The 25839-nt window shown below is 39.9% G+C and overlaps 1 protein-coding gene across 2 annotated transcripts in view; it reads left to right on the top strand.

Moving 5' to 3' along the window:
• Positions 1–25225, top strand: part of LOC137630387 (acyl-coenzyme A thioesterase 13-like) — a 41646-nt gene extending 16421 nt beyond the window's left edge. Inside the window, exons 1-3 of one of the 2 annotated variants that reach the window (XM_068361835.1) lie at positions 5827–5991; positions 11849–12033; positions 24924–25225. In XM_068361835.1, coding sequence (XP_068217936.1) covers positions 5902–5991; positions 11849–12033; positions 24924–25077 — 429 coding nt within the window. In that variant the 5' untranslated portion in view covers positions 5827–5901 and the 3' untranslated portion in view covers positions 25078–25225. Of the gene's footprint in view, positions 1–5826; positions 5992–11848; positions 12034–24923 lie in introns of those variants that run through there. The other variant, XM_068361836.1, reaches the window with a different exon arrangement.
• Positions 25226–25839: the final 614 nt, after the last annotated feature.

Here is a 25839-nt window from a genome sequence, read left to right as displayed (position 1 = left end):
TTAATGGAGTAGTTAGAAATGGAAGGATGGAAACAGTAAAGGAATGTAAATATTTAGGAGGATGGTGCTTAGAGAAGGGAAACCATAGTCGTAGCATAAGTGAAATGAAAGCAAAAATATAGTACATGGTGTAAGAAATTAAAAAGTAGGGACGTAGTAACAGTAGGAGATTTGGCATTGTTGGTTCGTGGTTCTTAAATGCTCATTCTGCAAAATAAGTTTGCGGGCACTCTAGCACCTAGTAGATAGATGCAAAACTTCTAAGCTAATACTTATTTCTGGAATTGAGCTTTTTTCTATAACCACAAACAACAGTCAAAAGTAAAATCTTGGTTCCCTAAATTGTTCCCTGTCTTGAATTTCCTTCTACACTAATTTCTTCTGTATATCCAACAGGACTATTAATTATAGCTTTAGCTTTCTTGTTCAATTTAAATATTTTTCCCCACCATCTTACCAAATCCTTTAATACAGTGTTCCAGGCACAGTGTGTCGAAACATTTTACTGTTTACTTCAGTCTCCAAATAATTATAATCTAGAACTAACTGCATCCAGTGTGATAATCTGATGTTGATCTTTCCTCTGCCCACGACACTGAAATCTGCCAATCTTGTCATTAGTTTCTTCCTTAATTTTCATTCAATCTTAGTTTCTTACTAACTGTGTTCGTAATAAAGTCATCTTCTTTTGTCTATACCCAATCTGTTATTTTAAGACTTTCTCACTGATGATATTTCTAGTTCATCCCATTTGTCTCTCTTCTATTTCATTTATAATTTCTCTCGTGCTATTCTTCATGCCTTGGTCCACGTTTTTTCATCATTTTATTGTTCATTTCTTGTCTCTTTGTATTCTTATTTTTCAAGGATAATATAACGACATCTACTTCTTTTTTAGTTTTGTTCATTACTTTACCCATTTCTAATTTACCCCCCCCCCCATTAATCGCTTGAAATATCCCCAATATTTTCTGTTGTTGCTCCATTTTTATTTCTGATAACGATCATAGTACACGTCGTATGTTCATTCATCATTTTTTTGAAATCCCAGAATACTGGTCCATTGACATCACCATTTCTTTTTACCAAATTTTCTGTTTACATAACTTTCTTTGCATTTTCTTTAATTAAGTATTTACCCATCTGTTTTCTTGAACTTTAAGTAGTGTGTTTTCTAAATTATTTTCGTTTTCTTCATTAATGTTCTTATTCTTTTTGTTTTTAGTTTAACTTTATAAACGACTTTATATAGGTGACTTTCCTACGGCATTTCTCGTTTATCCCATCAACATTTGCTTGCTATATTTTATACTCTTTTAGTGCCACCCTGCATTTAATGATTTTCTACAGTCCTGCAGCTTCAGTCTCTTCTTTAAATCTATTTCTTTTAAGTCGATAATTCTTCTCTGGCTTTTTTTCTGCGGATTTCTGGTTCACCAAGTCCATTTCAATTACCATGGTGTTGTGATCTGTGTATGTAATCCTATTTGTTATTCTGTAGGATGTTACTACTATTTCTTCATCCATGTGGACCGTTTTAACTACTCCCTTAACCTCTTTTTCTAATTATTCCATAGTCTATAATTGAAAGTTTTCCATTTTCATTTCTTGTCCATTTTCCGCTACGTTTTTCATGTGCATTGAGAATACTTAATACTGAAACTTCTATGTTATTTCCCACTATTTCATCTTCAACTCCCTCCATTAATAATTTTTTTCTCCAATTTTATCGGCGTTCTGGACTCTTGCATTACTTTATAAATTTCCTCCATTGTACTACTTGATCAGCTTACCTTCTTGTAGAGCATCATTATACTTTACTTTACTTGTTTTACTTGTTTTGGGTTTAAATCCAACCCTCCACTGAAGTCGAGTGAACTACTTCTCGGGTGGGTCCATATCAATCATCTAACGAAACATTTTCATTATAACTTATACAATTCTTTGATTGTAGCATCTTCCAAATCATACGATCTTGTGAAAAGTAATGTCTTTAGTTTCTTCTTAAATTCAATTGCTCCCTTTAGGTCCTTCATTTCAGTTAGCAGTTTATTATAATGTCTAGGCGCACAGTAGCTAAAAGCCCTTTCACCAAATTTACTATTTGTTCTTGGTTCAGATAGCCTATGTTTGTCACTCATGTGTCTTATGTTAACATTTGTTTCTAGTTCTAGTTTGTTCGGGCATTCCTTTAGATATTTTGATTCTGTATCTTAAACGTTAGTAAGAGTAGCTTGTATTCAATTCTGCGATCATTGTCCAATTTTATCCTGAGTGCGTCATAGGTCTTATTCTTTCTATTCCACTTCAATTATTACACTTTCCAGTTCTTTAATCACTGTCAGTACTCCCCCCTTCCTGTGTTTCTGTTATTCTCGAAAGTTTTATACAATCCAGTCACTACATTTCATTCTTTCCCTAAATGCGTTTCAGTCAGACATATAATTGTGGGCTTCATTGTGTTCACTAGGTCTTCCATACATCTTTTTATTCAAAACACTTACATTTACATAATAAATTTTGCAATCCTCATACGTATTCCGGTTTTTATGCTATGCCCCCCCCCCTTTTTTTTTTTTAGGTGTTGTTCCTACGTATGAAAATAATTAATCTGTGATATTTCTGCTTTATATGGCCCTTACATATCTCTGGATTTACCATTCTAATCATTTGGCATAATTGAGCCCATGTTATTTGACCTTCGGTCATGAGTTTGGACATAACTCGTCGACCCTTTACTCTAAAAATCGCCTTTTTTATTTTTATGTTTTCGACATTTTGTTTTATTTTATGTCGTTATAGAAACTGCTGTTGCTATTAGATAGTTCTCCAGGTATTTATTGCTGACCGTAGAACGCTTAAAGTCTCCTTTACTATACGGGGACAATATTTTCTCCGAAATAAATTTACACTTGTTCCTAAACTCCCTTGATGATACATCTTTGGCTCTCACGGTCGTTTTATACTGTTTTCCCTCCATAAGATTCTTTATCCAATTCGACTGGCATGTTGTTTCACTCCCATATGGTAAAATCTATGCCCTCTTCGTTTAGTGTCTACTATATTTTGTATATTTCTATCTTTCTTTTCTCATTCTTTCCCTTCCTCATTCTGAGTATCATCACTTTTCTTAGGCTCTTGTCCATCATCATTACCCAAGTCCCAAGTTGCTTCTCTCTTATTCCCATCTATCATTCTTTCATTTAGCTCTGTTAATTTTCTTACCATCGTATTTAGGTTTCCCACAGTACCCTGATTATCCGTAACCTCGATTAATGTTACTTGACGTCCTCCCTAATTTTGAAAATCCTCTTGTAATGTTTTTTTTTTATCGTTCTGGCCATATCTTTGTTATCTTTAACAGTTTTATGTAGTTTTCGGGTTCCTTAACTTATCTTATTACACATTTCGAGGCTATTCAAGTGTTCTTTCTGTCGGTTCTCACCATCTGATTTGCAGGAGTTCAATATTCATCAAATACCGCCTAGACAGTCAGTGTAGCTTTTATGCTTTCACTACTGATTTCCATAACGTCATATATATCGGGCAACTTCTATGGTGGGTCATTCTAACTTCGTTAATTTTTTTGCCACGGCTTGGGAACTTAATTCTTTATAACTAAACACATGCTCTATTGTATTATTTGCCTGGCTACTCAACACACACAGCCTATCCTTTTCAATCCCGTTTCTGTAATTTTCTTTCAAGTCTAGCATGTTTTGTTTTGACGCTTTTCATAGTAGTAAGGGTTTTGTTCGGCAGTTTTTTTTTCTAACAAAAGTGAAGAATGGAATAGTAAGTTTAGTTAAATGATATAAGTATATAGGTGGGTGGTACACAGGAAAGGAAAGAAAGAATAGAGTATCAGCCAATATATATATATATATATATATATATATATATATATATATATATATATATATATATATATATAAATGAATAAAAAATGAAAAAGCCAGAGGGTCGCGAATATGACCCAAGAAGTACGAAAATATGGAGATGTGAGAAAAGTTGGAAAAATACCATTGGAAGTGAGAAGGAAAATATATGAAACAGTAGTAGTACCAATAATATTTGCTAATGTAGATACCTGGAGTGAAATAAGGGATAAAGATATGAAAGATCTGGAAAACCTTCGATATATGATAATAAGGAACACATGAACAACCTGCAATTACTCCATATTGGGACATCCTTGCAGAAACAGGAATATGGCCAGTGTCTTGCAGAATAGAATATAAAAATTAATGCTCTTCCATTACAAACTCAGATAAAGAAAGACTAGTAAGAGAGATAATTGAAGATCAGTTGAACCCTTATGGAAAGGGCTGGAGCAACAGCATAGAAGAAATCTGTAGTAAATATGGAATGGAAGTTGAAGAAATAAGAAGTTGGATGGGGAATGGGTCCCTGAGAAAAGAAATCAAGGAAAGAATTATGGAAGAGAATAGAAGAAACTTTTGAAGAAAAGAAGAAAGTAATGTCAAAAATAAAATTTATAGGAGATGACTCACAGCCTTATATTCGAGAAATTGATCAGGATAACGCAACCCTAATAATCGGAGTCAGTACAGATATGACTGCTTATAATGGAGACAAGATTAAATAGGCTCAATTTAAAAGCAAACTTTTTGAGGGAAATATTCAGATGATTTGTGTGACCTTTGCAAAGATGAAGATACTAAACATTTTCGTGCCCAAAATGAGGACAGTTAATGAAACGACACTAGTGTAGATAAGTTGCAAAACCCCTAGCAGGGATCTGATAGCATTTGTAAGTAGGGCAATGCCTTTGAAAGAATTTAAAAAAGTGCAAACTGACCACAATCTGTTGCCAAAACTGACGATAGCAAGGTGTAGAAGAGACACTTTAGCTATGGTAAGCAGCTCTTCTTGGAGAAGGACACTCCAAAATCAAACCATTGTTCTCTAGTCTTGGGTAGTGCCATAACCTCTGTACCATGGTCTTCCACTGTCTTGGGATAGAGTTCTCTTGCTTGAGGGTACACTCGGGCACACTATTCTATCTCGTTTCTCTTCCTCTTGTTTTGTTAAAGTTTATATAGTTCATATAGGAAATATTTATTTAAATGTCATTGTTCTTAAAATATTTTTCCTTGTTTCCTTTCCTCACTGGGCTATTTTCCCTGTTGGGGCCCCTAGACTTATAGCATCTTGCTTTTCCAACTAAGGTTATAGCTTAGCAAGTAGTAATAATAATAATAATAATAATCCGATTTAAAGATTGAGACATTCGTCATCAGAGTGATAGAGTGGCCAATTAGGAACCTGGTGGTTTATGCAACGGCTCCCCAACCACGGTAGTTACAGTATTTGTGAGTATATTACACAAGATGATTATCATATAACCTATCACTGTATGTCTCATTGATATATAACGTAGCGTAAATTAAACATTAATGAGGAACACTTTTATTATCGAACGTCGTCAGGAATTGTAAGTTTCTTGCATCGTTTCAAAGATTGTTTATTCTTTGGTAAATTCGTGCTGTTTAGACTATCTATCTATCTATCTATCTATCTATCTATATATATATATATATATATGTATATATATATATATATATATATATATATATATATATATATATATATATATATATATATATATATATATATATATATATATATATATATATATATATATATTAATTAGGAAAGGCATTATTGACTATGACATTATGAATGTGGTTGTGATATAAAGAAATAATAGCAGAATCCTTATGGTCGGATGACCCAGAGTAATTTCTCTCTCTCTCTCTCTCTCTCTCTCTCTCTCTCTCTCTCTCTCTCTCTCTCTCTCTCTCTCCTGACGACTGTGACGTCACATTTCGTGAACACCATTTAACCCTCGAGAGATTGCAGAGTTAACCTGTAACAATGGCAGTAGCAAATGGTTCGAAGAAATTTCTTCAGCAAGTAATGAAAATCATGAGCGAGTCTAGAGGATTTGACAGAAACCTTTCCAAAGTAAGTGTCTGGGTACCGGAAGTTATTAACCCCGACTAGCTTTTAGCCTACGCTAGGGCAAGTATCGTTAGGTAACATTGACCGGCTCATGAATTTTCTGTGGGTTAACGCGACATTGGGGTTTCCTACAGATATTGGGATTAAGGAACAAAGCTATCTTAATAACTTAGAGTACTTTGAATTAAGAATATAATAATGGTAACCCAGCCTTCTAATGAGTTAATAGGGAAGTACCAAGTTAGGTTACTTTGAATTAAGAATCTAATACAAGTAACCCAGCCTTCAGAGCCTTTGTATGTCAGCGGCCAGTTCCTCCCTTGTGGATTAAAAATGGACATCAACTGACCTCAACTTTCCCCCCTAATCTAACCTACAAGCCATGTTCTTACCTACAATACTTAACTAACCCCTGGGAAGGGGGGGGCCGCCTAGCGCCCCTCTACGACCCCCTTACACTGCCGTATTCTGAGTTAGCCGTAATCATACATGCAGGTGGCCGCTATCATGCATACACCCCCAACCTTCTAATAAGTTAGGATGTAAGTATTTTCAAAGAAATCCATTGCTAATAAGTTAGGAGGTAAGTATTTTCTAAGAAATCCATTGCTAAAGTCTTTTTGGATATTTTTATTTATACTATCTTCTTACCCACATAGTTGCTGGCTTAGGTAGGTGTATGTTAGGTTAGTACATATGTCCGTTATATCCTTAGTCACCGTAGAAAATAAGGTTTTAAGGTGAATACTGTAGTTCTATTGTACAGTATACATTTAGCAGCTATGTACCTATACTGCAGTTCAGAATTACACGGGTACGTCTACTACAAAATTTTCTTGGAGTTTGGCATTGGGTATGCATACATCAAAGACTTTCGATGTTTTTAGAAAACATGGTTTGGGAAATTATTTTTTAGCCAATGAAAAACTACGGTAAATTTTAACCACTACTGTTACCGGTAAATATCGAAGCTTCACGTTCGTCCCGAATCTAACCGGATATCGTGTCCTTGCTTATTGGTATCCAAATCCTCACTTGAACCGGTCATGGATGCCACGTTCTTAGTAGTGTAATCTCTGGGAAAGGCAGATGGAAAAGCTATACCTGAATGGGAACAGTATACTGTATTTTTACCTATGTTCCATTCAGTAATCTTCCAATTTATGATGAGTAAGAATACATGGTGCTATTATAGTATGCTATCTACCGTCGAATTTCTACTATAGTATGGTATCTACCACAAAGTATGTTATCTACCGTCAACGTTAATCCTCCTGTTTGATGAGGATTATCAAACGCATTACTTACCACCAGTATGTTATCCTCATTGGACTTTAATGATAGTTTAATAATATTTATTGGCAGGACAACATGGGTGCATAATTATAAGCAGTTTGTAGGTTAGGTTAGGCTAGGTTAGGTTATCAAGTCGGTATTGATCCTCCATATTAGAGGCGGACTAGCAAGTAGACAGTATCCTTAGGGACTGATGGTAGGTATCATACTATAGTCAGAAAGGGGTGGTAGATAGCAAAATCGGCGGTAGATAGCATACTATAATAGCACCGAATACATCGTACCATGTCAGTTGAGATAAGTGGACGGGTGGGGAGCCCTGATAAGTAAAGACACGGCATACTAGGTCGGTTTAGGGAGGAATGCAGGTTTTGATGTTTATTAGGGTTTGACCAAGGGTAAAGATTAATAAACTACTATAGAACATCTTGAGATGTGGCTTAGGCTACCCACAGAAAATCAGTAGTAAATTGTGGTTGTTGCAGTTGGTGATGGCTTTCCCACATTTTCTTAAAAGTGATCCTAAGTCAAGAACATCTCGGGATAAATCTTAGATAACGTTGCGTATAGGTGAAGTATCCTACCTTATAGCAACATTTTTTATCTTGTCTTGTTTTTGGACTTGAAAGCTTCTGCTCTGTATTGTATTTTTTAATACTCCTCATGATAAACCTGCTGCATGCCTGAGTGGGAAGCTATTTGTTCCAACAGAAAATACAAACCTTACATTCTTTACATAAGAAAAGAAATTAGCTCAAGCTGGCATACAGCTTTGCAAACTTTTAACAAGGTGTCAACAACCGTCATGGTTGTTACCAGTTGTAGCGAAGAGAAGCACCGTCCCCTTGCTCACTCGTACCTTCACTTTGATCTCGACTGTGGTCGAAGACGACGTCTCCTTCCATGTTCTCAACTGGCTTCCCAAATTTTAAAACTTTCTTTTTCGTGCTGAGGACACTTCTGCAGAAAGTTTTCCCCTTGCTGAGAGTGTAGGGACTGGCTATCCTCCCAGTGGGAGAAGTATAGCAGGAGGAGGAAGTAAAAGAGGGTTTTGTCGTCGCAGACTCTTCTCCATCATTCTCCTCCAGCGAACGGTTGAGTAAGTCATATCCGTTGAACTCTTGGTCAACCATCTGGTCGGGCTGCTTATTCCTCCTCCCCAAGTGAGACTGAGGAAGTTGCATCCTGAGGGGAAACTGTATCGCAAGATGCTTTGCATCTGCTGTGGCTGTCCTTAGGACTCTTGAGCCCACTCTTTAAGGACTGGCTGTTGGAGATGTTAGCCAGAGGTGCGCAACAAGAGAGGATTTCCGCTCTTGCGGGGGTTGACTTCAGCATTTCCCCTTCTCTAGTCGACAGGAGGGAATCCCTCCAGTACGATCTTGTGCCCTTCAGACCTTTGACCTCTGCGGATCCTCGCCCACCTGAGAATCCTTCTTAGCAGAGTTCCTCGCTAACACGATGAAGACTTTGGTCTCCCTACCCCTTCTGAGTTTTTCAGCCCTCACAAGCATGAGAAGTTGTCCTCTCCTGGAAGCCAACCACCTCAGGCTACTCAAAAGTGCCAGCACACTTTAGCTCCAAGGAACTCACAGACGATTCTTACGATCATCCTGCAACCCAGAGTGCACCTAACCTCACCGCTGGGGTCTCATTAGACTCCCGTAGTCTCCAGCATGCGCAGTGACCTCTGATAGCTCGCCAGATAGGTTAGCGAGCGCAACACTTGGGCGCACTCGCAAACCAACCTACTATGTCTCTCAATCACAGGTGAATGCAAACTATCGCATCACGTAGCTTGTGAGACACATTCTTGGTGAGCAGTGATCCATCGTGCTATTTCATACATGAAAAATCGCCGGTCTCTTCACTAGGTGGTTCACGTGTGAACCAGTTTCATGCTCTTCGGGCTCCTCACCAGCAGATATGTGCCCCAGCTCAGGGGCAGGTCACACAAACCAGTTGCGCCAGGGTTGTCTCATGAGGCTGTCCTGCAGGAAATCCTCAAAGCAGCAGCCTCCATCCTCCCTGCTTCCCATGAACCTTTGACAGATCAGCTTATCACAGTCCCTGGTAGGTAAGATTTTAACAGGAAACGTCCCATGTGGGGAAATATTATTCCTGACTCCGGAGTCGATCTAATTTTTTCTTTTATTGAAGAAAAGGAGCTTGCTGTATAGGATACTGGAACACAGACACATTTACAAAGTATTAATTGCCTCTAAAGTTGCATATGGATGTGAATATATTTCTCAGCAACAAAAACAGCGCTAGCACTATTAGACTTTGTACATAATGCTGAATAAGACTAGTCAGTAGAGCTTTTAAGTCATCTCTTTTATCTAGTCTTTTAGTAGATGCTTTGTAAAATGCCTTTGGAGCTTCATGGATGGTTCAGTACTGGTTTAGAATTCAGAAGCTGCCAGTCATTCAAATATGAAACTTTTTAATGTAATTAATTTTTATGATAATCACCTTAGATGCCTGAAACTTTTAGGATATAGAGCTTCAAGAACCTTATTATTATTATTATTATTATTATTATTATTATTATTATTATTAAATGCTAAGCTACAACCCTAGTTGGAAAAGCCGGATGCTATAAGGCCAGGGGCCCCAACAGGGAAAATAGCCCAGTGAGGAAAGGAAAAAAGGTAAAATAAAATCTTTTAAGAACAGTAAAAACATTGAAATAAATATTTCCTATATAAACTATAAAAACTTTAACAAAACAAGAGGAATAGAAACTAGATAGAACAGTGTGCCCGAGTGTACTCTCAAGCAAGAGAACTCTAACCCAAGATAGTGGGAGACCATGTTACAGAGGCTATGGCACTACCCAAGACTAGAGAACAATGGTTTGATTTTGGAGTGTCCTCCTCCTAGAAGAGCTGCTTACCATAGCTAAAGAGTCTCTTCTACCCTTACCAAGAGGAAAGTAGCCACTGAACAATTACAGTGCAGTAGTTAACCCCTTGGGAGAAGAAGAATTGTTTGGTAATGTCAGTGTTGTCAGGTGTATGAGGACAGAAGAGAATCTGTAAAGAATATGCCAGACTATTCGGTGTCTGTGTAGGCAAAGGGAAAGAACCGTAGCCAGAGAGAAAGATCCAATGTAGTACTGTCTGGCCAGTCAAAGGACCTCATAACTCACTAGCGGTAATATCTCAACGGGCGGCTGGTCCCCTGGCCAATCTTGGAGATCCCCAAAGGTGAAATTTTACTTGTAGAATACTTTAAAGTACCTTCATGGTATATACCCTCAATAGATTTCTGTAAATGTTTCTCAGATTCAAAACGAAAAACATCCAAAGAGATAATGAGGGTCACTTACTTATCTGGAGCACTAGGAATGCCATAAGGACTCTCTTTTAGTTTTCACTGAAAGATCCAAGTCCAGTGTTGGCGTTCGATTTGGGATATGTTTTCCAAACTGTACACCAAGTGTTAGATTACCTGACCAAGCATCCATTTTTACGGCTGAATGCTATGCTATTTTATGGCAGTCAAGGACATTTTCCAGCTACCTTATACTGTAATGTTATTTTTTGTTTTTGTAAATTCTTAAGTGAATTGATAGCAATTAACCACTTTTATCTCAATGGATTCAATAATAATAGATTCCTGAATGGCTGTATCTAATTGGATATATAGGTAAGAATATCAAATTTAGTCGTGTTCTTGCTCTTGTAGATATCAAGGGAAATTAGAAAGCAGACTCTCAGGCAATGAAAGCAGTTCCTAGTTATATAGGAAATAACTTGATGGTACAGTATCTACAAAATATATGTACTCCATAATTCAGTCTATACTTAGAAACACTTGGAACTTACATTGGGAGATAGAAAATCAGAAATGAGTGAAATGTCAAAATATCAAGAGAAGTGAAGTTATGCCGAATAACAATGGGTCATACCAGATTGACACACAGGTTTTTGATGAGTTGAGAACATCAGCCATTCTGTGAAGATTGCTTGTTGCCATTAACTGTTAAGAAGCATATACTATTGACTTGAGTGTTTATTTGACAGATTTAAGCCATTTTCATGATTACAAGGATAGCAGTGACATTTTTGTGCTATCAAATATTCTGAAACCTGAAAGCAAAGTAGATTGCCTTTTTAAGTTTCTTATGGAAACTAATGTATTTAATAAGATTTAAGCATGGTTTAATTAAGGAATATATAATTACTGTTACCCAAATTTATTGGCATCAGTGACCGTCGCTGTTATGATAACAAATAATATCTAATAAATCAATCAATCTAGACTTTTCTCCCTAATTAGTTAATGCGAAGCTCTGGTGACAGGATTTTTGGTGGGATAAAAGTTATGTGGGATTTAGCATAGCCTAGTGCCATAAGTATGAAGAGTATAAGATTAATTTGAATGTTTAATAATTATGACTAATTAAAATAAAAGATTTCTTTATGAAATGTTCTTTAAATATTCATAAAATCTCTGTACATATCCATACAGCATTTAGACTTTGACTTGAATCTCAAATAGTCAGTATTGTTACATAGTGAAAAAAATAGTCTAATGGATATTATTTTGTTGAAAGGTTAGGGTCATATCAGGCGGTGGTGGAAAATGTGTCGCAGAAATGACCGTGGAGGAGGAACATCAAAATCGTGGCGGAACTCTCCATGGAGGCTTAACAGCAACATTGGTGGACGTTGTTTCAACGGCAGCTCTGATGACCACAGAAAAAGCTGTTCCTGGTGTTTCAGTAGATCTGAATGTTTCGTAAGTATTTTATGCTTAATCTTTTTGCTCTGGAATATTATCACTAAATAGCCTTTTGATTCTATAAAAGAATAATTATTATGATACTTCATAATGCTTAGAAATATCAAGTTTAGTGCATAGAACTTATTGCTAATTACAGAAATGGAAAATTTTTTATAATATATAATTGTTCTTACACAAATACAAACCATCATTCCTCACTATAGGAGAAGGATAACAGCAAAGGTGGAATAAAAAAATTAAAACTTTTAACAAGGTGTAAACAAGTGGTGGCGAGGCAACCGTCTCCCCTGTAGCTTATTATAACCTCATTGGATTTCAGTTGTCAGAAACTAGTAGTTTTTACTTTGGAAATTATTTTTGAAATTTTCTTTAAAATTTCTGAATTTTCAGCCTTGTGTGTGTGTATGTTGTGACTAATTGTGTGTATTTGACTGCAGTTTAGAACCTTTTGGTAACACATGTGTGTATTTGACTGCAGTTTAGAACCTTTTGGTAACACATGTGTGTATTGAGAGACCTTTGAAGATCCAAAGCATAGGCCGACCGACCCGGAGAATTTCTTTGGGATTACTTAAGTTCCTCTGCATGGACTCGTGAGAGATGTAACGTCTACGGGTGGTAGCTGTTACTCCTGGCCAGGGATGTTTTTCAGACACTAAGGGGTTTCCTCGATGTTGGCCTTCTTGGAGGACTAGGCTGACAATGACTTTGAAGACCTCAGATACAGCTCCAGGTTTCACCCTTCCGGAGGTCCTTCTCCAGAACTCTTCTGCTCCTTGGATCATGCTCTCAAGGTTGCTTATCTTCCTTGTATGATCTTTCTTCTTCTGAGGAAGATCTATGACTCCCCGGGCATCCTTCATCCTGATCTTCAGGGACCTTTTAGATCTGGCGAGTAACTTCAAGGCCTTATTTTAGCTGCCGTCCAATTGTCGTCATTTGTTGTGTCCTCCAGATCCGTCCTCTTCAGAGGAGGATCTCGGTTGCCTTTGCCATCCTTCATACTGACCTGCAGGGAACTTAATGAAACTTCTAGACCTGCAACAACTTTGAGGACTTTAACAACAAACTGTGCCCTTCAGGAAGTCTTTCTCTTGTGTGATGCTCCTTGGAGCATGCTCACAAGGTTGCTTGTCAACCATGTCCTGGTCCTTTCTATTTGGAGCACGATTGATGATGCCCATTGCGTCCTTCATCCCAGTCTTCATGGAACTACTAGCTTCAACATGCAACTTTGTGGACCTTCTTGTCAGCCTTGTCCTTATCCATTCTTCTTCGAAGGAGGATCTCCAGTGCCTCTGATGTTCTCCTCGAACTTCATGGAACTTTTTGTCCTTTGAAGCAGCTAGTTTTCCTTAAGGAACTAAAGGAATCCTCAGAGAGGGAGCTGTCCTCCCTGGCATTTTCTGAGGGACATGTCCTTCATTCTTCTTCCAATCCATCTTGGTCCTGTTCCATCTGCTGTCCCAGGTATCTTTGAAGTTTCCTGCATAGTCACTATCAAAGGGAAAGCCTCTATGCCCAGCACTGTCACGCTCCTTCGGATTGAGCTTCTATGCCCATCACAGTCGCCCTCCTTCTGGTTGCGCTTCTCTTGGACGTATGTGCTATACCTGGATGCTCTTCTAGATGCACTTCTCACAGTTCTCTACCAAGCTTCACTAGTTGACCGTCGTCAGCAGCCACACGGCTCCAGTTGCGCAGCGTCAAATTCGATCCTGCTTACGCTCTCATCTCCCATAGATGCATAAAATTTTTGAGATATGTGACTCAAGATATGCTACTTTTAGACACTTTCTACTATTTTTGTGCAAGGGCACATCTGCAACACGCCTCTTAAGTGCACCGCTTCTAGATGCTTCTCGCAGGACGCACAGCAACTAGCATTGCATTGTCGCCTAGTGCTCTCCCCTTGATAGTGAAATTTGCTCACTGAGGAAGATGTGAGGGGCCCACTTCGTAGACATGACGATTAAGGGTGGCCAGCCACATCTAGCGGCTGAGGAACTTCTCTGCCAGGATTTTGTCTTCTACCTCCGAAGGTCCCTGGACCACCCGAAGAGCTCTCCTCAGATTAAAAGGAGAAACAACGGAACATTTTCAGCCTTCGACCAATCAGAGAACAATTCACTTAGATCCTGAACCTGGATCATTTAGTTCTAGAGGGAAAGTTTTCAACCCTACTTGTCTCACTCTGAGACCTCATATCGCAGAGGAATTTATCTCTAAGCATGTGTTGGATGCCACGAAATTGCTTTGTCCCCTGCCGACGACATGCCTGTTAGCTGGATGAAGAAGAAGGATCCTAAAGTACTGGGTGTCAAACTCAGAGTTCTTTTAGGAACTCTTCAGGTTCCTCTGCAAGGTTTTATGGAAAAAGTAGTGTTACACCTAGAGCCCATGATGTCAGGGCATCAGTACATCCCTGGCATTCAAACGCAACTTTTCCGTGGTGCTGGTATTACAGGCGGGTGCATGGAAGCAGCAAAATACATTTACAGCCCACTATTTTTAAACATAAAACTTACCCGCTGGTTATATAAGCATGGCTAAAGTCCCTGGACGCCCGGCAGAACTATTTGAAATCTCGCGGCTATCGCAGATAGCGCCCTTGCGGTAGACAGGCCGAACTAATCCAACCACTTCAGATCTTCTTTGCCGCCATACTGGCTAGAACGTTGGAAATTCTCTCGCAAATTATTTTGATTTGGACGGTTTATTTGGTGATGTACTCTGTCTTTTTGTTTTGGACTTTCGCATAAGTGATTTCTCTTTCATAATTTCTTGAAATCTTTATTGTTTTGGGTTTATTTAGTTAATTTTAACCCTTGTTATTTTTTGGGATCTCTCGTAACTTTTCAATATGGCCGACCCCTCCCCTGTAGATAGGAAGTGTATTAAAGGTTGTCGTACTCGACTTCCTAAGGGTTCTGTTGATCCACATACAATTTGTGTAAAATGTAGGGGTAAATCTTGTACTTTGGGGATCAGTGGGAAGAGTGTTCTTCATTAACTGAAAATGAATGGCTAACTTATGAGTGTTATACTCAGAAATTAGAGAGAGACAGGATTAGACGTATCTCTTCCCGTTCTGTGGATTTACCTATATCCGATGTCATTGATCCTATTCCTTCCCCCGTAGTGGTAAATCAAGAGCCTAAAGAGCCTACGATGAAAGATATGTTGTCTGCTATTTAAGCGCTCTGTGCGAGAGTGGAATCGTTAGCTGCGTACAAAAAGCAAATTATGTCGGATATTAATTTACTTCTCCATTCATCATCTACTTCGCGCTTCATAGTCCTCATCCATGTAGGCCTGGGTCTTCCAACTCTTCTAGTGCTTTGTGGAGCCCAGCTGAATGTTTGGCGAACTAATCTCTCTTGGGGAGTGCAAAGAGCATGCCCAAACCATGAGAGTTTATTTTAGTGAGGTGTTAGAGTTTTCCCTAGACCACAGTCATATACTGTAAAGTACTGTACTGATAAAACCGGGTCAATATCCATGCCTGAATTATGACTTCCACCCTCCTAAGAGCGAGTCATCCACATAAATAATGTAAGGTTTGTTAGTGTGGGAACAAATGACAAATTCGGAGATAATTTGTATTTTTCCTTAAATAATGCAAACCTATAGTTATTTATATAAATTGGCCCGTCATCACCTGTCCCTCAAAAGTCCTGCCTGCAATCAATAGTGATGTAACTCAGAGCTGGGAGAGTATACATAGAGATGGCTGGGTACCCCCCAGCCATCCTCGGCCTATCCGCTCAAGCGATTAGGCAGGGTTGGCACTTCGCACTTTTAGTCTAATGGCTACTTTTCAGCTTTGCCGAAAGATAATCCACATAAATAACAAGATTTATATTACTTGGGGAAAAATACAAATTATCTGAGAATTTGTCCTTTTTTTTTATTTATTTAAAAAAAAATATAATTTTTGTCTGATTTCAATAAAATTAACACAGAATCAACACAGTAATAATACTAATAATACATGTTAAAATTATGAAAATCTAGTGATATTTAAATGATATTTAACGATTTTGGCTTGAACAGCAGACGGTCCCCTTCAGTGTCATCAGCAATAGTGATCCTACACTAGTGGTACCAGTCAAAGCTTTTTTCCTGGAGAACAGAAACCATTGCCCAAGGATTTTTAAATATTTAACTTAGCCGGTGAATATATAATAGCTGCAACTCTGTTGCTCGACAGACACATACATAAAAAACTCGCGAGCGATCGCTATGCAGGTTGCGGGTGTGCCCACCAGCGCCAACTGTCGGCCAGATACCACTCTCGGATGTAAACAAAACCTTCAATTTCTTCTCTGTCGACGTGTCGACAAGACGTACTTTTACTCGCTGTTGAACCTGGAGTTTTTCCCATCATATTTGGTGAAGTACTTTAATTTGGTTTGAGCTTTCGCAGTACAGGTGTTTTTCTTCAAATAAATCCTTGAACTCGTTTTTGGATAGATTTAATTTTTGATGACAAAGAGAGTATGGACTTTCTTTGACTTTTAAATGGCCGACCCTTCCATTAGACGGAAGTGTGTTTAGGCTTTTAGCAATTATCTTATCACGTTATAAATTAATTATAGATTTTCCTCTATATATTTTATATCTCACCGCCTTTATTAGGCCTCTTCGATTAACTTTCCATTTATAATAAACATAAAAATAAATTTTAATGATTTGTTTATATGCGACCTTTCCTGAGAGTAGGCGGTCCTAACTTGGAAACCGAAGTTAAACAACGTTGAGCCCTTTCAATCGTAAATAGCTTTTAAAGAGCTAATGATTTAAAACTTTTTAAATGAATATTTTTTAATAGATATTTTATGAAAGATTTTCTTTGAATAGTCTTCATACTGTTTCAAAGATGAACTAACGTTTAGTTTATTTATGCTACGCAGTTTGCGCTCTATCGTTACGATAGAGAGAGAGAGTATCACGGTTTCACTTTGCAGAAAGAGTAAATCGATTCTGACGTTTTGTTCATTCTTCTTTCAAAGCTTAAATGTTTTAAATTCTATTTTAAAGGAACTTTTTAATTGAAAAACCTTTCAGTTTTTTCCTTTGGTCAAATAACATGTTTTTTTTGACGAAACGTAAGTGGGCTCTTCTCTTAGGTGCGAAATCAAGAGAGAGAGAGAGAGAGAGAGAGAGAAAGATAGAGACGGAGGGAGAGAGAGGAGAGAAAACGTTCCGTTCAAGCGGGTAACGTTGTTCTTGAGTTACTCTCGTCCCTAGTCTCTGTACGGGGAGAAAGGATAAAACGTTTTTAGTTTTTTATTCTCGTCCCCAGGCAATGTACGGTGAGAGATTGAAAACGTAGTTTTGAATGAACTAGTGTTTAGTCTCTTCCCCAGCCACTGAATTTTTTATCTTAAAATATGTTTACTGTTTTTTGCTGGTATTAATGTGCTTGCATTATACGACTGTTTTCGCAATTACTACCTTTTGATGAGGGTAGAATTGCGTGCTTCAGGTAGAAATCAGTAAAAGTTTCGATTTCAGTGAAATAAATGCAAAACAGAAAATCGTAGTGATAAAGTGATATTGCGCAAAGTGTTATCAGTGTTGCGACCGAGGGTTCGTCAGTTCGTGCCTGTCGTTCGCCTAGTCCGGGACCTCTTGCAAGCTCCCAAGCCCAGGGGAGAAGTAATGTCGTACGACTTATGGGTTCGAGAGGCCTTGATCTGCGAACAGACGTTCCCTCTATGGTATCGGGTGTATCTTACCAAGATCACCCCTACCATAAGGCGAGAGAGACGATTTTCTCCGTCATCCGAAGGCTTTTCGCATAAGAAACCTGAAACAAGGTTTCGAGGCCCTTAAGCGAAAGTCAGTCCTTTCAGGACAGGTCCAGCGTCCTGGTTGTAGCCATTAGGACAGCTCTGACCCTATGCAGTCATCGGAAGACTGCTCGCCGCCTAACAAAAGCGTAACACAGACTCCGAGAGTCTTTTTGTTGGCAAGGTTTTGCGGTCACAGACGTTACCCTCGTCTCTTACCGCAACCATTTCCGTTGATCCTAAATGGGTTGTACGGCAAGACATGCAGAATAAGCTTGCCTCCCTTATGGAAGACTATTCTGCCGATAAGTCCGTTGAGCCTAGCCGTTTATCTCATCGAGATCCTGGCTTTCAGCCACCTTAACGTTCCTTTGTGCGTCCTGTTGACGTTGGCGTAGCTAAGTCACGTCAGTCAGGTTGTTTAGAACCACACTCGATGCGGTCTCGTGTGGATTTTCAGCCACATTTGGACGTTAGGCCACTTGCTGATGCTCCTGTTGACGTTCAGGACGTTCGCTAACAATCGGAGTTGACTTGTTTTGACGCTGAGCGTCAACCTCCGCATTCTAGAGTTGTTTTGACTGCTCAGTCTAGGCGGTCAAAGCAGTCTCGAGTGGACGCTGTGCGTCCTCACGCACCTGTTGTTGTTGACAGTTCACAGACTGTCAAGCAGTTACATGACGTTGCGTCCTGGTCTCTCGCACCTGTTGTTGTTGACAGTTCACAGACTGTCAAGCAGTTACATGACGTTGCGTCCTGGTCCGCTACTAATGCACCAGTGCGTGTGGACTCTGCTTGTAAAGCATTGCCACCACGGTAGGTCTCTCCCTTGCTTGAGACTCGGCTATTATCGGACAAGGTTCCTTCAGATGAGGAAGTTGCTGTTCCCCCTCCTACTGATATTCCCTTGAGGACTCTGTCAGACGGAGAGGAGCCTAAAGCTGCTTAGCCCTCTATGGACTTTAAATAAATCATGCTGATTTTTAAGGATCTTTGTCCGGATCTTTTTGTAACTGCTGCTCCTCGTTCGCCTAAACGTCAGAGCTTACACTAGGCCTAGCTACTTCGAAGCCGTTGTTTTATAAGCTAGTGCTCTCTCGCTCTCCTAGAGAGCTTTACGTTTGCTAGGCGACTGGTTTATCACCAGGAGGAGTTTGGGGTATACAGCCTTTGCTTTCCCTTCTTTTAAACTGGCTTATAGAGCGAGAGTCTGATATGACACGAGAGAAGTTCTCGGCTTGGGAGTTCCTGCCTCTGCCCAGATAGACTTCTCAAACCTCATAGACTCTCCCTGGCGCCTGGCCATGAGACGCTCCAAGATTTTACAGGTCAACTTCACAGCTGTTTTCGAGCCTTTGAAGTTTTGCTGTACAATTATGTCATGCATAAACAAGGCTTTCAGGGATGGCTCCAATGATCTGACAGCCACGTTCTCTGCAGGAACAAGTCTCTTAGGGATGGCTCCATGATTTGGCAGCCATGTTCACTGCAGGAGTACGTAAGAGGCAAGTGCGCTCAATGTGTTCATTGTCAAGACAAACTTCACGATGAAGTCTTCCAGGCTGTCTTGACAGCATTTATGGAAGGCGACTGGATGGTCTCTCTCGACCTTCAGGAGGCATACTTCCACATTCCTATACACCCGGATTCCCAACCGTTTCTGAGGTTTGTTTACAGGAATGTGGGGTACCAGTTTCGAGCTATCGGGGATCCGAGCCTCCCTGTACTTGGACGACTGGCTTCTCAGAGCATCGTCCAGCCTTCACTGTCTGCAGGATCTACATTGGACGTTGAGTCTGGCCAGGGAGTTGGGACTTGTGGTCAACCTAAAAGTCCCAACTGATCCCATCCCAGATTATTCTATTTTTGGGGATGGAGATTCGCAGTCAAGCCCTGCTCGAAGTCCAACTAATGCTGAAAAGAAAACGTTTATTCAGTCAGGAGTTGGAACAGTCTCGTAGGGACTCTCTCATCCCTGGAGCAGTTTGTCTCACTAGGGAGACTACCCCTTCTGCCTCTCCGGTTCCATCTAGCCTCTCACTGGAACTAGGACAAGACATTAGAGACGGTATCATTCCCAGTCTCCGAACCAATAAAGGCATGCCTGAAATGGTGGGACAGCAATATCAGTCTGAGAGAGGGACTATCCCTAGCAGTCAAGAACCCAAACCACGTGTTGTCCTCAGACGCGTCGGGTTTGGGTTGGGTGCGACCCTGGACGGTCGGGAATGCGCTGGTCTGTGGACCTCAAGTCAGAAGAGCATGCACATCAACGGCAAGGAGCTATTAGCAGTCCACTTGGCCTTGATGATATTAGGAAGCGTCTTCGAAACTAAGTGGTAGAGGTCAACTCAGACAACACCACAACTTTGGCGTACATCTCTAAGCAAGGAGGCACACACTCCTTCACGCTGCTCGAGATCGCAAGGGACCTTCTCTTATGGTCTAGAATTCGAGGCATCTCCCTGTTGACGAGATTCATCCAGGGGGACTTGAACGTCTTGGCATACTGTCTCAGTCGGAGGGGTCAGGTGATACCCACGGAATGGACCCTCCACAAGGACGTGGGCAAGAGTCTTTGGGCTTCTTGGGGTCAACCAACCATAGACCTCTTTGCCTCCTCGTTGACCAAAAGGTTACCAATCTTTTGCTCTCCAGTCCTAGATACAGAAGCAATCTACATAGACGCGTTTCTACTGGATTGGTCTTTTATGGACTTATATGCATTCCCACCATTCAAGATAGTCAACAAGGTACTGCAGAAGTTCGCCTCTCACGGAGGGACAAGGTTGACGTTGGTTGCTACCCTCTGGCCCGCGAGAGAGTGGTTCACCGAGGTACTTCAATGGCTGGTAGACTTTCCAAGAAGTCTTCCTCTAAGGGTAGATCTGTTACGTCAGCCCCACGTAAAGAATGTCCATCAAAGCCTCCCCGCTCTTCGTCTGACTTCCTTCACACTATCGAAAGACTCTCAAGAGCTAGAGGTTTTTCGAAGGAGGCAGTCAGTGCGATTGCAAGAGCTAGGAGAGCTTCTACCATTAGAGTATACCAGTCGAAGTGGGAAGTCTTTCGAGACTGGTGCAAGTCAGCATCTGTGTCCTCGTCCAGTACCTCTGTAGCCCAAATCGCAGATTTTCTTTTACATCTGAGAAAGGTTCGCTCCCTTTCAGCTCCCACGATTAAGGGCTACAGGAGCATGTTGGCTTCGGTCTTTCGACATAGAGGCATAGATCTTTCCAACAATAAAGATCTCCAAGATCTCCTTAAGTCTTTCGAGACCTCTAAGGAACGTCGTTTGGCAACTCCTGGATGGAACTTAGACGTGGTCCTAAGGTTCCTCATGTCAGACAGGTTTGAGCCATTACATTCAGCCTCCCTGAAGGATCTCACCCTCAAGACACTTTTCCTAGTGTGCTTGGCTTCGGCTAAAAGGGTCAGTGAACTTCATGCCTTCAGTAAGAACATCGGCTTTTCTACAGAAAAAAGCCACTTGTTCACTTCAACTTGGTTTCCTGGCCAAAAATGAACTGCCTTCTCGTCCTTGGCCTAAATCTTTTGATATTCCTTTCTTATCAGAGATCGTAGGCAACGAACTGGAAAGAGTATTATGTCCTGTTAGAGCTCTTAAGTTCGATTTAGCTCGTACTAAGTCATTACGAGGGAAATCTGAGGCATTATGGTGCTCAGTTAAGAAACCTTCATTGCCTATGTCAAAGAATTCTTTGTCATATTTTATCAGATTTTTTTAATACGAGAAGCTCATTCTCACTTGAATGAGAAAGACCGATGTTTGCTTAAGGTTAAGACGCACGAAGTTAGAGATATAGCAACCTCCGTGGCCTTCAATCAAAATAAATCTCTGCAAAGTATTATGGACGCGACTTCTTGGAGAAACAAGTCAGTGTTCGCGTCATTTTACTTAAAAGATGTCCAGACTCTTTACGAGGACTGCTACACACTGGGTCCATTCGTTGCAGCGAGTGCAGTAGTGGGTGAGGGTTCTACCACTACACTTCCCTAATTCCAATATCCTTTTAATCTGTCTCTTGAAATGTTTTTAATATTGTTTTATGGGTTGTTCGGAAGGCTAAGAAGCCTTTCGCATCCTGATTGATTTGGCGGGTGGTCAAAGTCATTTCTTGAGAGCGCCCAGATTAGGGGTTTGATGAGGTCCTGTTTTATGGGTTGCAGCCCTTAATACTTCAGCTCCTGGGAGTCTGTCAGCATCCTAAGAGGATCGCTGGGCTCCGTGAGGAAGACAGACTTACAAGGCAGAGTAATCGTCTAAGTCAACTTCCTCACCAGGTACCTATTTATTTTGGTTTTGTTATATTGATAACTGCCAAAATGAAAAAACTCTTAGCTTATACGCTGTAAACATAATTAACTCTGGTCTCTACCCACCTCCTTGGGTGTGAATCAGCTATTATATATTCACCGGCTAAGTTAAATATTTAAAAATGATATTTTAATTATAAAATAAATTTTTGAATATACTTACCCGGTGAATATATAAATTAAATGACCCTCCCTTCCTCCCCAATAGAGATGCAGTGGGATGAGAAGAAATTGAAGGTTTTGTTTACATCCGAGAGTGGTATCTGGCCGACAGTTGGCGCTGGTGGGCACACCCGCAACCTGCATAGCGATCGCTCGCGAGTTTTTTATGTATGTGTCTGTCGAGCAACAGAGTTGCAGCTATTATATATTCACCGGGTAAGTATATTCAAAAATTTATTTTATAATTAAAATATCATTTTTCAGAGACCCGGTGTTCCCGTTAAAAGGCCACGAAAACGTTCTTCTCCTGTTTCGCTGCTTAATTCCCTAATTTCGGGAGATAAGGATGAGTCTTGTCCTCTTGCTTACCAGATATTGAGGGTCAGAAAATAGATTTCAACATAGGAAAAATCTATTTTTGGATAAGATAGCCATGTCGTGTCGTCCTGATGGAAGTTCCTCATTGGTAGCTTCTACTAGGGATATTTCTGCGAATGATATACCAGAGAAATTTTACCTTACAGGTATCAATAGAGTTCTAACCTCCGGAGCAAATATCCCGAGAGATATCGTGTATGTAACAGGGACGTGTTAATAACAAGCCATGGTTATCCTTCCCCAAATAAAGTTAACCTTGTCTTGAAGGATAAGGGATAGGGTAGGAATACATGGGGGAGAGAGCATTACAACTCCCGATCTCGATGTGCTACAACTAACACGTTTCCTGTTGAACCATTCGCTTTCGCAGAGCCATCTTTGATGGTCGCTTAGGTTTTTTCTGTCTGTTTTCTTAGCTTTTTGAGTATTTTAGCAATCATAGATGCTTCAGCTTCTTTCTCATCGACTAAGTTGAGTACCCTTTTCTTGTGTGTTAGAGAATTTCGTGTATCCACCACTTTTTTTTTATTTCATTTGCATGTTTTTTATTGTCTGTCTGGCTGGCATGTGGTCGTCACTCTTGCATTATGTTTCCAAATTGCTCAGAAATGTTTAGTTTATTCATATTATTGTTGGAATATGTTTTACATTATTCTTTTACAGTGTGATACAATTATGGGCATCCCATGCCTTTTTTAGGGTGTTACTTGTGTGTTTTTTATACGCATTGACGTAGGCTAGCTCCACTCTGACTGGCGGCCATGCCTAGTAATTTTCACTTGTGCACCATCCTCTTCTTTCACCCAACCTTACTGGTTTTGAGGTTACCCATCCTCCTATGCTGTCGACTCGTCACAGCGGGGAGCTGCGGTCCTGAATGTCCTTCTGGGGGTTGGATAATGTTTTACAGTTGTCCTAGAGGGACTGTTTTCACTTTCCACTTAGCCTATATGTTTGGGGAGACAGCACAGGTCTTGGAAACTTGTTTCCTGTGTTTACTTCTTGTTTACCCATTGGAATGCATTACCCTGTTCTAATGCTGACAGGTATACCCCCTTGTACCGCCTTACCCATTCTTCCTGGTTCTCTGCAATCCGTCCGTGTACTGTCAAGAAGCAACCATTGAACTAATTTACTACTTAGCATACAGAGCTACGATTTCTTCCTCGGAAGGAACTCAGACCAAGAGCTCTCAAGCTCAGCTGAGTAGGCACTTGAGACACTTGAAGAATTTCTGTGGCCAGGTTTTACGGTTCAATGAAATGTCAGTCAACATTAACTGTGCTATTCCTGTGGGATGTGACCCACAGGTTTCATCTTCAGGACCTGCTGTAGCTGCACAGGGAGTAGAATAGCTACCCTGGCTCCTTTCAAATGACCATTACCATCAGAAGTATTCAAGGGTGATGTATGAGTTTGGGATGAAAGTATACTCTGATTGGCCCTTTCTTTTCCTTTCGATCTAACCCTCTTCGAAACCATGCTAGCTGGACTTGGATCTCAATGCAGGTATGCCCCATTCAGCTTGCGGTTATTCCGTACTAGAGTACGTAGGAGTCTTTTTTCCCACACCGCTTTATAGGGGGAGTATGATTCAGCAGATGGATCATTCTCTTTGTTAGACTACAGCACAGAGACTTTGAGCTCAAAAACAACCCTATGAGGCACATTCCGTGATTCCCGCACTTTTTCTTGAAGTTCACGAGGTGTAAGGAACCCTGACTCTTGTAGCATCACAGTTGCTAGTGTCTCGAGTTCCCAGGTAAAGTTCTCAGACAGTTGGAACGGGACTTGGGGACTTCCTCCCACCTAAGAAAGTGTCTCCTATAGTAAAGAACGATGTTTTGTATTTTTGTAGGAACAAATAACAAATTTTTAAAGTTCTTATTTTTCCAAACCGTGCAAGCCCGAGTTCTATACTCAAACTTGCCCGCCTGCACCAACCCCCAACTTAAATCTGGGCTGGAATCTAATTGAGGTTACAGTGAGCTACAGGGTAGGTGATCACTACTGGTAGGGTAACTACCTGCTGGTTGTTTCCTTATTAAAAATTTTAACTGCCATATTCTAGCTTCACCATTATCCTTCTCCTGAAGTAAAGAACTCAGGTTTGTATGGTTAAGAAAAATGCAAATTTGTTTTTAAAATTTGTCCTATTTTGGACATTTCGGTAATGTTTAATCTTTTTTTTTTATTGACTTGTTTCAGTTATATTAGTGCAGCACAAGAAGGAGATAGTATTGTCATTAATGCTGATACACTCAAAGTTGGAAGAACTCTTGCTTTTCTTACCGTTGATATAACAAATAAAGACTCTGGTAAACTTATTGCCAAGGGTAGCCACACTAAATATATTGGCTAATTTTGATTGGTCTCATTTGAGTTCTTTGTATATTGTTGTATAAAGACATTTTTTAATTGTAGTTTTTTTATATTTGAAATTGTGTTACGGTTGAAATGATATTTCTTCAGTTCTTGGAAAATGTTAATAATAATGTAATGCTTCTATATCTTTTTTAGTTTCATTAACCATAGAAAGGAGAAATATTTTCCCCTTTAATGCCAATCAGTTTCCTTCTTCAAGTTAAGCAACAGTTTCAAGGAACCCTTGATAAAAGTATAGTACCAGTTTTAAATTGGACTAAGGTTAGAATTAGCGAGAGTTCAGAGCCATTTTCTGTCCACAGATTTTCAACATCTAAATCAAATAATTTTTTTTTTGCTGAATTACAATCTTAAAAGTCCAATGATAATAGCACCAAGAATAATTGTAGGCCTATCTGCAAGAAAACAAGTACAGTCAGCCCTCCGTCTTTACAGTTATGGCTGTTCATGGTACAGAGATCTACGTAATGTTTAAATAAAGTTTCAATTACTCGCTGTTAGGACTGCTATGTGCAGCATTCACTTCATGTTTAGTGAACGCTGCTACTATTATTACTACATGTAGCATTCACTTCATGTTCAATGAAGGATACTACTACAGTACTACGTGTAGCGTTCACTGTGTTCAATGAATGCTATTACTACTAGTATGTGTAGCACTCACCTCCTGTTGAGATACTACCGTTAAAGAGTTATGGGTTCCGTTGACTTGCCATTCAGAACATTGAATCCTTCTCTC

Source organism: Palaemon carinicauda, chromosome 38, assembly GCF_036898095.1.
Source record: "Palaemon carinicauda isolate YSFRI2023 chromosome 38, ASM3689809v2, whole genome shotgun sequence".
Classification (NCBI taxonomy): domain Eukaryota; kingdom Metazoa; phylum Arthropoda; class Malacostraca; order Decapoda; family Palaemonidae; genus Palaemon; species Palaemon carinicauda.
This window is presented reverse-complemented; position numbering and strand designations above follow the sequence as displayed.